Source organism: Oryctolagus cuniculus, chromosome 18, assembly GCF_051225735.1.
Source record: "Oryctolagus cuniculus isolate XC-2025 breed Fujian yellow rabbit chromosome 18, ASM5122573v1, whole genome shotgun sequence".
Lineage (NCBI taxonomy): Eukaryota > Metazoa > Chordata > Mammalia > Lagomorpha > Leporidae > Oryctolagus > Oryctolagus cuniculus.
Window position 1 is genome coordinate 66,301,327 of NC_142884.1, and position 15,736 is coordinate 66,317,062.

At 48.3% G+C, this 15,736-nt stretch overlaps 1 protein-coding gene across 4 annotated transcripts in view; it reads left to right on the top strand.

Moving 5' to 3' along the window:
• HYDIN (HYDIN axonemal central pair apparatus protein) overlaps positions 1-15,736 on the top strand; it is a 409,263-nt gene that overhangs the window by 231,582 nt on the left and 161,945 nt on the right. For all 4 annotated transcript variants that reach the window (XM_051847253.3, XM_070062720.2, XM_051847256.3 and 1 more), the window contains one exon: positions 4,151-4,464. In XM_051847253.3, the coding sequence (XP_051703213.3) occupies positions 4,151-4,464 (314 nt within the window). The remainder of the gene's footprint in view (positions 1-4,150; positions 4,465-15,736) is intronic.

The following is a 15,736-nucleotide window of genomic DNA, read 5'->3' on the forward strand; positions in this document are numbered from 1 at the left end:
CAGAAGGAAGACCTTTCTCTCTGTCTCTCTCTCTCTCTCTCACTGTAACTCTACCTGTCAAATAAATAAATAAAATCTTTTTTAAAAAAAGTCACACTCAACAAGATGAGGAGTTAGCCAAGCCCTTACCAGCAAGCCCAGCTCCAGCCACTGAGAAATCGGAACCAGGCCGAGGCAGGAAGCGATGAGCTCACCCCGGGCCGGTCTGCTGTGGGATACAGTGTTGTCCAAACAGCCCTACAGGATCGTCCCCAGGATCCTTTGCTGGGGGTGAGCACACCAATGAGAATGGCTGGGTCAGGGACAAGTAACACTGAAGTGCTACAGGAATGGAGGACCAAAGGGGAAACCAGCCCACAAGCCATTTTTCCAGCAGCCTGCACTAGGCCAAGACAAAGCTGGTGCTCTTCTCCAGACAAACTGGTCTGGAGTGTTTGGGGAAATCTCGCCCTTCCAATGTTGTCAGTGTTGGTGTCACACAGTAAGGCCCCCTCATTCCTGATTCTGGTAGCTGGGATGCACCCATAGCTGTACTGTCCCCTCCCTGCCCAATGAAACTGTTCAGTAGACCAACTGCATGCCAACAATTGAGAAATGGTGGCCTCTGAGTTGCTGGGATGCAAGAACTGCTGTTTCCTGTGAGCCTTTGGTGAAGTTAAGACATCACTTGATTTGGGGAGTGAACCAACGGAAGGAAGACCTTTCTCTCTGTCTCTCTCTCTCACTGTCTATAACTCTACCTTTATATATATATATATATACACACACACACACACACACACACACACATCACTTGGGACACCTGCATCCATATCAGAGTGCTTGGCTCTGCTAATGATCCAGCTTCCTGTTAATGTGCAGCCTTGCAGGCAGCTGGTGATGGCTCAAGTGCTTGGTTCATGCCATTGACTCAGAGACCTGGAGGAAGTTCTGGGTCCTGGCTTCTGCCTGGCCCAGCCCTGGCTGCTGTGGTCATTTGTGGCGTGAACTAGTAGATAGAAGATATCTCTCTCTCATATATATATATAGATATATTTATTTATTTATTTATATTTATATATATATTTCTCATGAGTATGTGTGCATGTGTCTCTCTCTGCCTTTCAAATAGTTTTAGAAAGAACTACTGTTTCTTGCACTAATTCTGTAGTAGTGTCTCAACATGTAACTTTAATAAAAACACATAATTTTTAAAAATAGCCTCTACAATTAAACAAGAAAAATAACAACAACTCAACAGAAAAATAGGCAAAGGAAATACAGAGTTAACAGAAAAATGAATATGTGGAAATATGTTCAACTTTATTCAAATTAAAGACACATTTAAATTGTGAAATACCTTCTTTAACCTTTAAGTTAACCTTTAACCTTTAACTTCTTTAAGCCATGCTGCATGTCAGGGAGGACAGTGGAAACAGGCACTCTCCTACCATGCTGGGCAGTATGCACTGGAAGTCAATATGGCATAACTATCAATATTTAAAATATCCACAGCCTTTGATCTAGAAGTTCCTCTCCCAGAGATTTATCCTACAGACATAGCAAAATGTACAAGATGACATAGTCATGGAGACAGCAGCAGAATTATCTGATGGACTAAAACACAGCTGCCAACATGATTGCCGCAGCTCTGTAAACATGACATTAAGTGATCTCCCGTGAGAGAAGTGAAATGTGGGATGGTGTGCTATCATACGGTACAAGTGAAAGAATATACGTACAGATGTGATTCCTTATCCATCAAATACCTCCACACAGAGAAGGCACTGGTAACCTTGGCTACGTTAGGCTAGGGGAACTGGTCAGCTCGGGCAGGAGCTGGAGAGTTGGACCCAAGGATGGCTTGCTTTTTGTTGTTCTGTCTGTCAGAGTTTAAGTGGAATGTGTCTAGAATGTTTCTAAATGCAGTCATGCTCGCTCTGAATCAGAAATGACAGTATTCAACAGTGAGAGAGTCCTAGTGAAGTTAACAAGGCTTATCAATAACAACGGAACTCTGTGGCATCTAAGCAGAAGAGACCTACAGAGAGAGAGTGGCTACTAAGCCCTGCCTTCCCCACAGTCACAATTGATACCAGATGACAACAGAGCAATGGCTGCAGAACTCTGAGGAAAAGAAAGTGTGACCCAAGAATTCCATCACCAGCCAAAAATGTCCTCTGAGTATGAAGATAAGAGGCAGGCGCCCTCGGGGTGCAGGACTTGTGGAATAAGCGCGCTCTTGTTAAAGAGCCAATTTGTTAATGAAATATAATCATCCAGAAGAAAGGTAGAAAAACTGGGGAAAGGCTGATCGGGAACACTCCATCCGTTTAACTCTGGAACTGAGACCACACAGCTGCGGCAGTGAGAATTACAGAGAAGAGTGTTTTCAACCCCAACTTGATCAGTTCACTGTAGCCAGCAAGAGTCAGGAGGCAGGGAAGCACAGGCATGCAGATCATGTCTTTTACATCCAGGCATCAATAAGTTCGTGTCTAGAGTTGAGTCTGGTTAATGTTGAACCTTTTTTTTCTGGATTATAAAGACAGTGGTACTAACTAGCACTTGTACCAGAATACCAGGCACTATATGCAAGGCACCGCCCTGAAACGTATCACAGGTTTTGAATAAATTTCTAATTTTTTTCTTTGTACTCTTGGTTTTTTTTTTTTTTACATAAGATTTATTTACTTATTTGAAAAAGTTACAGAGAGAGAAAGAGAGAGAGACAGAGATCGAGAGAGATCTTCCATCTTCTGGTTCTCTCCCAAGATGGCTGCAAAAGCCCAGGCTAAGTCAGGCTGAAGCAGGAGCCAGGAGCTTTTTCCAGGTCTCCCACATTGGTAGCAGGGGCCCAAGCATTTGGGCTATCCTCTGCTGCTTTCCCAGACCATTGGCAGGGAGCTGGCTTAGAAGTGGAGCAGCAGGGACACAAACCAGCACACATAAGGGATGCTGGCATTGCAGGCCGTGCTTTACCTGCCACACCGCAACGCTGGCCTCTCTTTGTATTTTTATGTATAATGTAAATGTTTGTAGATGTATATCATTTCTAAAAAACAAGGCTATTCTACTGGAGAAAAAATTTAAGTCAATTTTCAAAGACATTTAAACACCAAGTACTGCGGTATCAAGAGCTGAACATGTCATGGTCTACAAGAACGGGTTCTACATTGTGGCAGCCTCAGGTGCCAGTGGAAAGATCAAAGGACAGGCGGCTGGCATGGCTGTCAGATGGAATCAGGCCATCGGAAGAGTCATTTACTCAGTGTTGACTCAAGTTGGGTTCCTTCATCAGGTGAAACCCTTTATATTACCGAAGCACACTTAAATACCTGAGCCGTTTAAAGCAAAGGAGAGATCGGGCACTGCAAATTCATTCCCAGTTGCATCCGTCCTGACTCTGGGGCACTTGCTACAAAACCACGAGCTGGCTTTCACGCCTGTTATATGTGGGAATTGAGCAATGCCTTAAAAAGCCAATTCCAAGCCAGTCTCTCTACGGAAGGTGTGACTGCAGACGTGGGCGTCGAGGAACAGGTTGGGATTTGAATCAAAGAGAGAAGAGAACAAGGGAAAATCTAACAAACAAACTGCACAGCTCTGGAGTGTCGTTTCAAATTGAATAGAAAACAGCAGAAACTGTGCTTTAGGAGTTAGACTTGCAAGTGTTAGAAAAAAATTGAAGTACCTGATCTGTCCCTTTCTGGGTCACTCTGTGCAGAGCCCCCCAGTACTTCATAAAGCCTTTTTTTAAATCAATCAAAGAACTTTTCCCACCAACTTGGGAAGAGAATTTAATAATCTAATTTCTTTTTGGTTATGAATATCGTGATATTTACTCATTGTAGATCCCTCAGTACTTACAACCCCACAACTATTGTCAAAATCTCTCCTTTTAAAGAATTCCTCTCCAGATCTTCCTTGCTTTTGTTTTCAACTAATGAAATATATGTGTGTGCATGCAGATAAATATCTCAACTTATGTACTAGCTCTTTACTTACCTGTAGAGAGGTATGTGTGCATGTGCCTTTCATACTGGTATTTTTTGTGTGTATCCCTGTGAATACCTAAATACACATAAATAACTTGAGTTGTACAATTTCATGCGTCAGGTTGGAAATGCATAGTATGAAAGCTGGTAAATCCCCATTGTCTTATTTGTAGCCAATTAAACTGGATATTGGAGGAGAAAAAAGGCTGCTGGTCAAGTTCGACCCTTCCTACAGAAATGATCTGAACAACTGGGTGGCAGAAGAAATTCTAGCAATTAAGTATGTGGAGCACCCCCAAGTAGACAGCCTGAGCCTGCGTGGGGAAGTCCATTACCCCAATCTCTGCTTCGAGGCCACGGAGGTGGATTTTGGCTGCATCCTGAACGACACTGAGGTCATTCGCTACATCAGAATCACCAACTGCAGCCCGCTGGTCGTGAAGTTCCGCTGGTTCTTCCTGGTGGACAACGAGGAAAATCAGATAAGGTACCACCAGCAGAGACCTTCCAGGGCCCTCTGCTGTTCACCTAGGTCCTCTTTCAGGCTTTGCCCTGAGTTTGCTGGATTCTGCACACTGAGCTTTCAGAAGCATTTTCCGTTCTGTCAACTAATTACTGACAGAGGTAACAGTCCCATCACTACCAAGTTAGCAAAACAGCATTCATAAACCTGCTTTAATTTTGAATCACTAGATGTATTACATTAGAGATCATTAGAGAAGTATTACAAAAAAAGTAACCTTTGTAGAGGTGTATTTTAACTACTGTCTGATTATGCTAAGATCAGAACGTGAGAGCTACTCTTACATGTTTAGGTGTGCAATGTGGTGGCGCTGACTTAATCCGAATCTGATGGCAGCTGATGCCCCTCTCCTCCCCGTCAGCCCCTGCAGCCACCTTCCACTCTTTGATTCTGTGACTCTGAATTTTTTAGATAACACACGTGTGTGGAATCATGCATTTCTGTCTTTGTGTGTTGGGTCTACCTCACTGAGCATGATGTCCTCAATGTTTATCCGTGGGGCGGCATTCTGACGAGTTGCCTTCTTTTTAAAGGCTGAATAATGTTCTATCCCATCGTACGTATGAGTCTGTACCACACTTCTTATTCGTCTGTTGATGGAAATTTAGGTTATTTTCTACATGTTGGTTATTAAACTGTGACTGTTGTTGTAGTGAACATGGGAGTTACTGCTAATATCTGTCTGAGATATTAATTTCAATATATTTTATGAACACCCAGAAGTGGGATTGCAAAATCCTTTAGTAAAAATTCTATTTTCAATTGTTTGAGAAAGCTCCTTATTGTTTTCCATAGCAGCCACACCATTTTGCCTTCTCATCAACAGTAAGCAAGGATTTCCGTTTCTCCACGTTCTCACCAGCACTTGCGGTCTTTTCTGCGTTTGATAATAACCATCCTAAGAGGTGGAGGCGGTGTATCCTTGCGGTTTTGGTTTCATGTCCCTGATGACTGGTGACATTGAGGGGTGTGTGTGTGTGTGTGTGTGTGTGTGTGTTCCCTGGGGAAATGTCTGTCCAGCTCCTTAGCTCATTTTTCATCTGGGCTGTTAGCTTTTGCTTGTTTGTTCGCTGATGAGTTGTAGGATTTCCCTACATATTTTAGAGATTATCCCCTTGTCAGATAAGTAGTTTACCTTTTCCCTCTGTTGACTATTTCCTTTGCTGTTTGGCTTTCTAGTTTCATGTGGTCCCACTTGCTTATTTTTGATTTTGTTGCCATTTCACACTCAAAGCACACACTGAGCAGGACCACGTGTTGGGTATGCACCACCCTGATCCCCACGGTGCCTGTTTAGCATAGTTCAGTTCCAGTCCATACCGCAGAGATTCATAAGCATAGAAGAAGTTGTGAAGCGGTGGGAGGTGGTGAGTGCTGTATTGAGAACCAGGAGTAGCATTTCCTTCCTGGATGTTTTGACAGTTCGTCTTTTAGCACACAAATGTCGGAGGACCACTCCTAACTGAGGGAGCCCCACGTTGTCTCCTAGTGGCTGTCAGTGCTTCCTGAACATACTCCTCATCATATGTATGACAGTAACCCTTTTCTTTCCTGTGCTTGTTACCATGGTAACTAACAGCTTGCCCGAGATGTCTTCCAAAGACATCTAATGATGGCCCAGCCTAGCCCTGAAGCTGGCAGCCCATCCTGGGCGTGAGCGTTGGAGCCTTCTCATTACGGGCTATGGACTGTTTGGGTTTGGATGAAATTCTGTCGATGGTGAACATTTAAAATAATTATGGGAAAGTCAGCCAGCCTGGCCTAATGTGCTTCAAATACCAGATTTTGTGAAGTGAACCTGATGTTGCACAGCTAAATGACCTTATTCCTTCTGGGAGCAAGGATACAACTTACTTATTTATTTTTTATTTTTGAGAGGCCGTTTTCATAATTAAAATGGTAACATTTTTGAAAAGGTCCTGAGCCAGTCTTGAAGATGATGCAGTTCGTTTTTCACTGGTCTGAGTGTTTAGTGTCTTCCCCCTTTATTCAGTATCTTCCTATTTCTTGAAGTGAGCCTCTGCCTGTAATTCACTCGTTCCCTCGTTCAGTTAGTCATGCAGGAAACCCTGGATGAGAGACTCTGGCGGACCAGATACTGTGTGACACGGCAAGGATATAAAAACAAAGAACGAGACAAGGTCATCGTGCCAGGGCTGGTAGGGGAGCAGATGTGGAAGCCACGGTGGACACGTGATACGGCTGGCCTCTGAGGAAGGGTGGGGAGGTGGCGGTACCCAGTGCAGTCAGGAGAGGCTCGGCTGAGGAGTCAAGTTGAATGTTGGCAGCTGGAGAGGTGGGGGAGCCTCCTGTCGCAGGCCTAGCACATGTGCATTAGTTAGGATTCCTGGATTCACTCTGCCGCAAGTCACAGGAAACCTGACTGTAAGCAAAAATTAAAATGAAAGGAAATTCATTCATACCTGCAGCCCTGAAGTCCAGATTAATTCTGGCTGCAGGCGCAGATGAAACCAAAGGCTTAGCTGAGGTCATCACGAGGTGGAATTCTCCGTATCTCCTCTCTGCCTGCTTCTCTCTGGTGGCCTCCGTTGCAGGTCACTGTCTTTTCTCTCTCGGTCGCCAAACAGCTGCCAGCAGTCCTTGGGCCACGTCCTTTCCAGCTCAGATCCCCTGGAAATGAGCATGAGCTGTTTGTCCCAGGGCTTCCAGTAGATTCCCTGTCATCAAACTAACCCAGCACTAACACGGCGACACTTCCTGTGCCCCGCCCCCTGGGTCACCGTAGGGGAGAGCCACGCCCTGACCATCATTGGCGTGGCCACCTGCCCCACAACAAGAGGTGTGCCCTCAGAACTACCTGGACAGCAGGGAGCGGGAAGCGGGTGGATTTCTGAGCAAAGACTGGCGCATGAGAGGACGGATGCTGGAGAGCAAGCAACACACACACACACACACACACACACACAGTGTTGGCAGCAGGCACGTCAGCATGGCCAGAACACACACACACACACACACACACACCGAGTGTTGGCAGCAGGCACGTCAGTGTGGCCAGAACACACACACACACACACACACACACACACCCAGTGTTGGCAGCAGGCACGTCAGCGTGGCCAGAACACACACACGCACACACACACACACACACACACACCCAGTGTTGGCTGAGGTCATATGTGTTGTGGGAGATGAGCCACGAGACGTGTGGTGGCAGCAGGGTGTGGAGAGCCCTGGTGTTCCCTAAGGAACTTGAGTTCTTTCTGGAGGCAACAGTGAGATTTGTGTGATCAGTGACGGGGTTAGGGTTTTGGTTTTTGGTTTTGATTTTGGGTTTTTTTGCGGGTTTGTGTTTTTCAGGAAAGCTCTGAGTAGTGTTCAGCATTGCTGACCACCTCCTCCTTCCCGAAACACATTCCTTTCTTGGCTTGCACAACAGGATCCTCTGCTGCTCTTCTTACTCAGTGTTTATTTGTTTTCACCTACTTGAGAGGAAAAGAGAAAGAGATGAGCAGCAGGGAGGGGAGGGGAGGGGAGCGGAGGAGAGGGGAAGGGAGGAGAGAGGCTGAGAGGAGAGGAGACAAGGGAGGAGGGGAGGAGAGGAGAGGGATCTTTCATCCCCAGATGCCCCCATCAGCTGGAGCTGGGCCACTCCAAAGCCAAGAGCACAGAATTCCGTCTGGGTCTCCAATGTGGGAGGCAGGGGCCCAAGCTCTGGAGCCGTCTTCTGCTGCCTCCTAGGGTGCATTTGCAGGAAGCTGGGTCGGAAACGGTGCAGGCAGGACTGAAACCAGCACTCTGGTTGGGATGCCGGTGTCTCAGGCAGAGGTTTCACCTGCTGTACTGCCATGCCAGTCCCTGCTCTTCCTTTTATCCCTCAACAGCTCCATCAGGTGGTGGGACGTGGGGCTCCCACCCAAGCCCTCTACTCTGCCTAGTGGTGGCGCACCCCCATGGCTTCAGTCAGCCTCGGTGAATGCAGGCCCAGACCCAGACCGGTCCCAGACGTCTCTACTGACCTCCAAGGCCACTGCACCCCTGCTCTCCTCTTGGATGTCTCCCAGGCAGTTTGTGTCCAATACGCCCTTCACAGTCTCTGGTGCTCCCGCCCCACACCCGGCTCCTTCCCACCACCCTCTTCCTGCCCCCACTCCAAGGCACCCAAGAAGTATCAGATTCCTTCATCTCCCAGACCCTACCCACCCTATCAAATCTGTCACCAAGCTCAATATGTTAGGACTTCTAAGAACCTCATCTGACCCCCATGTCCATTGCTGTAACTCTGGTTCAATGCACATCACCAGTTGTCTGTGCTCTCCGCACCCCGCCCCACACACGTGCACCACGTCGGTTTTCTCCTGCGGATGCCGCTGCCCTGGCATGAGCCTTTAAGGACCACTAGAGCTTCCTGGGATCAGGTTGCTCTCCAGTTTCCTCCCTCTTCACCACAGTGACCTTCTGTTTACCTTACCTGCTGATCCTGTCTACCCGTCCCTCCCCTCGTTCCTGCTCCCTGCTCAAGCTGCAGCTTCGGTTTCCCTCCCCAGGGAAGCGTCCTTGAGCCCGGGCCCCCATGGAGGGCGCTGGCGGCCCCACGTCGCTGGTAGTGTACATCACATGGGTGCCTACAGCCCAGTGCATGCCTGCCCGTGGGGCCAGCAAGCATGTCTCCCCATCACCGCTGGCACTCCCATGCCTAGCGTGGTCCTTAGCATGGACTAGATCCTCAAAGGACTTTTTTTTAGCCAATCAGCTGCTCCCACCTGAGGATTTGTAGACAGGGGAAGATCATTTCATAGCTGCTTTAAGATGATTTTCTGGCAGCTTCCTGGCACCTGCCAAATGGAAAGGTTCAAGGCATAAATATCACCTAGAATAGACTGAAAAAATGCCATCCGCCCTCCAGACATATTCTCTCTTCACAGGCCATCAGAAAAACATGAACCACTCATTGACTAAAGGTCACTTTTATCAGATAGACCAACACTAACCTTCCTTTTCCAATTAGAATCCTTCGAGCCTTGGTAAAAGAAATAAAGGCATAAGTGAGGGTTTTATTTTTCTTTTATTAGGCAGAGATGAGGATGCCTAGACACTGCCAATATTCTTGTCACAACACACACACCTGCCGTGTGCGTGCGATTTCGTAGGCAGTTCTGACTCACACACTTAAAGCATCTCTCTAGTTTGAGCACACCTTTCCTTTCCCAAGTTGGCCCTTGTGTCACAGAATGAGAAAAAAGAAAGAAGTAAAAATGGACAGGCATGCTAAATAAATATTCAGCAAGAGGAAAAGCCAGCCATTGCCTTAGAAACATGTGGATCCGTGCGAGCTCGTGGCTGCAGCAGGATTCTGGTTTGGCTGTGGTGCTGACAGCCCATCACCTCACACATGTATGTGTGGAGAGGAAGCTGGGATGAAGTGTAAGGGTGGGGATGCGTGCGGACACGGCTGTCACCGCAGGAATGAGCCCTCTCCCGGCCTGTCTGCTCCGTCTAAACGAGCAGCCTAAGAAAACGATGCTTCACGGCACCCGTGTGAGAGAGACGCTCCAGGAAATGCCTGCCCTTGAACCAGCCTGTAAGAGGCCAAACCACAGATCAGCCCTCAGGAAGCCACACAGCCCCTGGCTGAGCCAGTTTCTCTGCCCAGTCTCAGAGCCGTGAGCTGAGGCCAGGCCGGAACTCAGAGCTTGGACGCAGGTGGTGTCCATGGGCAGCCTTGCCTTGTCACAGCCAAGTCAGATTACAAGTGAATCAGATACAGAGCCCAAGGGAGGCCAGGCCTGCAGCAGAGAACACGATGCTCTCGCGTTGACTTCCTGTGATGAACGCTGGTTGTCTGGTACTGGGATTGGGAGCAGGGCGGGGGCGGAGGAGGCCTCGTTTTCTGGATACGTTCATCTGTGTCTGCACTGTCTCTCGGCTTCTGTCACTTCAGAAGTGGATCTTTTCTAGGATGTGTTACATTCCTGGTAGTGGAAGTCCTGGGCTACGATGTCAAACACGGCTGGGCAGAATCTGGGCTCTGCACTCCTAGGCATGTGAACACCTTGTGTTCCATTTACTCTCCTGTAAGATGTGGATGGTGTAGAAACCTAAAACAGCCGTTGTCAGGATTAGATGTGATACATCTACAAAGTGTGCGGGTCCCTGAGCCGCACTAAGCGCTCCCAAGTTGGTGGTCATCGTTAGGTTCTCTGAGCGCCCCTTCCTTTCCATTCCCTGTGCCAAGCACTGCCAAGGGAAGTATTCCCCAGATCTTAAAGAATGGAGCTCTAGGATCCTCGGGCTCCAAATGACAGACCCAGGCTCCTTCTCCTTCTGACAAAAGATAGCAAATCCCTTTCTGAGACTAGGCTGCATTCATCAAGGCCAAAGCCAGGCCGCAACCAAGCGAAGGCAGACCAGAGTCAAGTGTACCTGCCCATCTTCCCTGCCACCTCTCCCTGTAGCCAGGTGTGCACAGACCTACGACTACAGGTAGTTCCCTGCTTTGTTCTAGTGATCAACAAGAAAATCAAAATGTTGAGGAGACATGGGGCTTGTTATTATTCCTTCAAAATAAGTATAACTTTATTGAATCCCAAGGTGGAGAGCCCAGCCTCTGAGTTGGACTCACACTTGGCCATCTTATGACCTTGGCACATGGGCAGGCCTGCCCTGTGCCTCAGCTTTCCTGTGTGAAACAAGGGGAGATAATAGACAGTGCTTCCCACACAGGGACGTGGGGAAGGTTGGATCTGTTTGTACCTGAAGAGCTCTTAGAGCTGTGTCTGGACACTTAATATGTGCTCAGTAAATGCCAGCCACTAATGGCCATTTCTTCATTGGAGAAACGAGGAGATGGACACCTGCAGTATGTTGACACCAGGCCGCGTTTGAGAACAGCTTCCCAGGGGTGACTTTGAGACGTTCTCTCCTGAAGCCAGCCTGAGGCCATCTCAGGATACAGGGAGGCCCCGCGACAGCTGAGGCCCGCAGCGGCCTCTCACCGACCTAAGCCTTTGTCCCTTCCGTAAATATCCCTCTCTCTCCCCGACCAGCCCGGCGCCTCTCCGAGCCCTTTCAGCTCCAGTGCTCCTGTTGTTTCTTTCTCCCTTCCCAGAGACCAGTTTGTACCGGAGACAAAACGTTCTACCCTTGGGCCAGAGGGAGGGCAGCTCTGTGGAGGGCGAGAGGGGTCACAAAGCGGAAGCAAAGCAGAGGCCGCTGCTCCCCTTAGGCACAGTCCAGTCCGTGCACCCCTCGAGCTCCCTTACTCCCCCTACTCTCTCCCTGCTTGTTGCGAGCCAGGGTAACAGATGTCACAGCCCAAAGAATGAGCCCAGTGGGAACGGGGCTCCCCCACTGTAATAATAGTCTTTTATGACTGCTGTAACAAATGTCCATGGCTGGACAGCTTAAAGGATCACAGACCTACTCTCCCTCAGTTCTGGAGGTCAGAAGGCTGAACTTATTTGACTAGGCTCAAACCAAGGCATGAACAGAGAATGTAGCCTAACGGTTAAGACATCCGTGTCCCATGTTGGAGTGCCTGGGTTCTATTCCCAGCTCCAGCTCCTGACTCTTAACTTCCTACCCGTGCCGACTTAGGGAGGCAGTGGTGACTGCTAACGTAGTCAGGTTCCTGCCTGGTACAGCTAGATTGCATTCCCATCTCCTGGCTTCAACCCTGGTCCAGGCAGAGGCGTTGTGCGCATTTAGGGAGTGGACCAGCAGATGGCGCTCCCTCCACCTTCCCTTTGTTCCCTCCCGAGGCTCTAGACTATCCCTCTCCTTGCCTTTTCCAACTTCTAGGGCTGCACTCCTCGTCTCATGGCCCCTTCTCCATCTTTAAACCCCACAGAATGGTATCTTCCGATCTCTCTGTTCAAATTGATACTTCCCCTTCTCCATTCTCTGATGGGTGTAACCCTCTGCCCCTCACTTATACGGACTGTTGTGATAATGTCAGTGGGCTCACCCAGGTAATCTGAGATTATCCCCCCTTCTGTAAATCCTTAGTTTAATCCTTAGTTCTGTAAATCCTTAGCTGCTGTGTTCCTGCCATGGAAGGTGACAGTCAGAGGTTCCAGGGATTCTAATGTGGGTATCTTGAAGATGTGCATTATTCAACCTACCAGACCCACCCACCCCCACACTGACTCTCTTCCACTCCAAGTTAGCAGGTGTCTAGTCTTGACAGGTTAAGATGCCTGCATTCCACATCAAAGCACCTTGGCCCAGTTCCTGGCAGCAGCTCCTGACTCCAGCTTCCTGCCAGTGCAGACCCTGGGAGGCAGTGGTTATGGGCCAAGTAATTGGGTTCCTGCCACTCGTGTGGGAGACCTGGATTCAGTTCCAGGCTCTCAGCCACTGCAGACATTTCAATGAGCCTGCAAAAAGAAGCTCACCATCTCTCTCGCTCTCTCTTGCTCTCTCTAGCTCTCTCTCTCTCTACCTGTGTTTTGTCTCTTTGTCTGCCTCTCAAGTAAATAAATAAGTCATTTAAAATATTTATTTAAAAATAGATCCACTAAAAATGACCTTATTAGGTGTCTTTTGATTTTACACAATAGTAAACTTGTTTAAAATTAACTTTAAAAAATATGTTGGCTTATGTAACTAAAAGCCTATATTCAAACTTCAGACACAGCTTGATCCAGGGTGCAGGCAGTGTCCCCCACACCTGTGTATCTCCCCAACCATGTCTTGGCTCCAGTCTCTGCTGTGTTGGTTTCATGCTCAGTCAGGTTTTGCACACATGGCTGCCAAGATGACTCCAAATCTTCATATGCCAGATTCAAGTCTGGGGGCGGAAGTAGAGGCCCTTTCCCTGAAGTGAGTCCTAGAAAATATCTTGCTGTTACTCATTGACTGTGATTGATTCCTGTGTCCCCTAATTACGTCCTAGAGAACAAAGTGCTACCCCTGAGCCAGGCTGGAAGTTAGAGACTTCCATGTTCCCAGAGGGACATGGGAGGTGCTTGACCAGAGAAAGGCAGCAGAGAGCGAGGGCCCATTGTGTTTACTTTGCTGGTCACAAGCCAGAGAAATGAATGTCTAAATTATGAAGTTGGGTAGTACCTCTTAGGGTTATGACTACTTTACAAGAGTCCAGAAACATGCTAAGGAGGTGTAACCCTCAGCTACTGTGGGAAAGCGACTCTAGATGAGCCTTCACTCGCAGCACAGCCCTGTCACTGTGGAGCCCTGAGCAACCACCATGTGGGCACAGTGTTTGATCTTCCACATGAAAGACAACAGGCCTGTTTGGGGGTCATAGGGTAAGACTGCCAATCCAGTGTGAACAAATGCACATCTTTACCACGAGAAAACACTCTTTTAACAGCTTTGCAGAGCACAAGGAAAATGTCTCATGTGGCAGCACTCTGCTGTAGACAGTTATTGAGGTACAAGGACGAATCCTCAGTCTCAGAGAAATTAGGAGCAACAAAAGGAAGGTTCCACAGTTTGTGGCCAGTAGCAGTAGGTTTAATGGTGTGCTTGTCCTGCGCTGGGTACCACGTTACCCACCATTGTCCTGTTACACGCTCCACAGTGACCCTGGAGAGCAAGGATGACTTTTCCCCTCGTCAGGGGCCCTGGTACCTCTACCCACATGGATCCCAGCTCCATTTCTGCACTGATGGCTAAGTCCCAATCACACCCCTCTCACAACCACTGCCTTCTCCTGACGTCATATCAAAGCACATTGTTCTATTGATTGTATTGCTGTATAGCCATTTTTCATTTGAGTCCACCTATGAATGTTCTTTCCAGACACTGTGCTATGTGATCTAGAGACTACAAAGAGGTAAGACTGCTCCCTGTCTGTGGTACTTGAACTAGCACAGACAAGCGTGGAAAGTGTTTATGGGACACAAGGCAGACAGACAAACACTCCCTGTGGACCAGGCATCTCCAAAGGTGATTTTGCATGGTCTTCCCTGCGGCCTTATTTTATAGCCCTTATTTAGGAAACACTGTTGTTATTGTGATTTTTTTAAAGGTTTATTTTATTTATTTGAAAGACAGAGTTACAGAGAGAGGCAGAGACAGAGAGATGTCTTCCATTCGCTGGTTCACTCCCCAGATGGCTGCAACGACGAGCTTCGCCAATCTGGAGCCAGGAGCCAGGAGGTTCTTCTGGGTCTCCCACGTGGGTGCAGGGACCCAAGGACTTGGGCCATCTTCTACTGCTTTCCCAGGCCATAGCAGAGAGCTGGATTGGAAGTGGAGCAGCCAGGACTTGAACCGGCACCCATATGGGATGCTGGCCCTGCAAGCTGGGGCTTTAACCTGCTGCACCACAGTGCCAGCCCCTGTGCTTCTACAAATAGGGGAAAGGAAGTACAGAGAAGCTAATACGTGCAGGAAGGAAGGGATGGGGAGAGGGAAGAAGAGAAGAAAGATGAGAGGCAGGGAGAGGAGAGGGTGCTGGGAGAGTGAGCAGGAAACACTGTCACTGCCATCAAGGGTTTATAACCAAAACAGGAAAACAAGCAGGTCATAAACACCCGCAGCGCCTGTGCCCCACAGCAGCACTCTGCCACCTCTTGATGCTGCCAATATGACACAGTGAAGAAATCACAGGATCTCCCGGGACAGGGTAGATGAAGAGCCCCAGCAAGGTGTGAGGCACTGCCTGCCCCTTGGCGGAGGGAGGGAGCCTCTGGGTGGAGGCTCCTAGTCTAATCCTGAGCCCCTAACTGAGCATCTCAGAGCTGCAAGGAGGGAAGGCTCCCACCCCAAGGCTGCGTCCCCCAGGGCATTCTTAATGATAAGTACCCCAGAAAAGTCTTCTCATTCTTCATCCAGCATATTTCTGTGTACTGGCAGTGTAAGTGCTGGACACATGGTAAACTCTCAGTGCATGTTGTTTTATTCATTTTCTACCATGAATTTTGTGGCACAGTTGTGTCACCCCATCGTTGTCAAGTAGAGAAATCCAACATGAACCTCAGTGGGTCAAGATCAGGATTATTGGCAGGGTTGCCTTCCCTTCTGAAGGCTTGAGGAGAAATTTCACTTCCTTGCTGGCTTTTAGGGGTTATCAGCATCCCTGTGCTCATGGCCCCTTTCTCCGTCTTCAAAGCCAGCAGCAGCTCTCTGACCTTGCTTCTGCCATCACAGCTCTTTCTCTGACTCTCTCCACTTCTGCCTCCCTCAACACTTCTAATGACCCCTTGGTTACATCGGGCCATGTGGATAATCTAGGCTACTCTGTGTCGAGACTGTTACCTTCGTCACTTCTGCAAAGTCCCCTATGCCCTGCAAATTAACATAT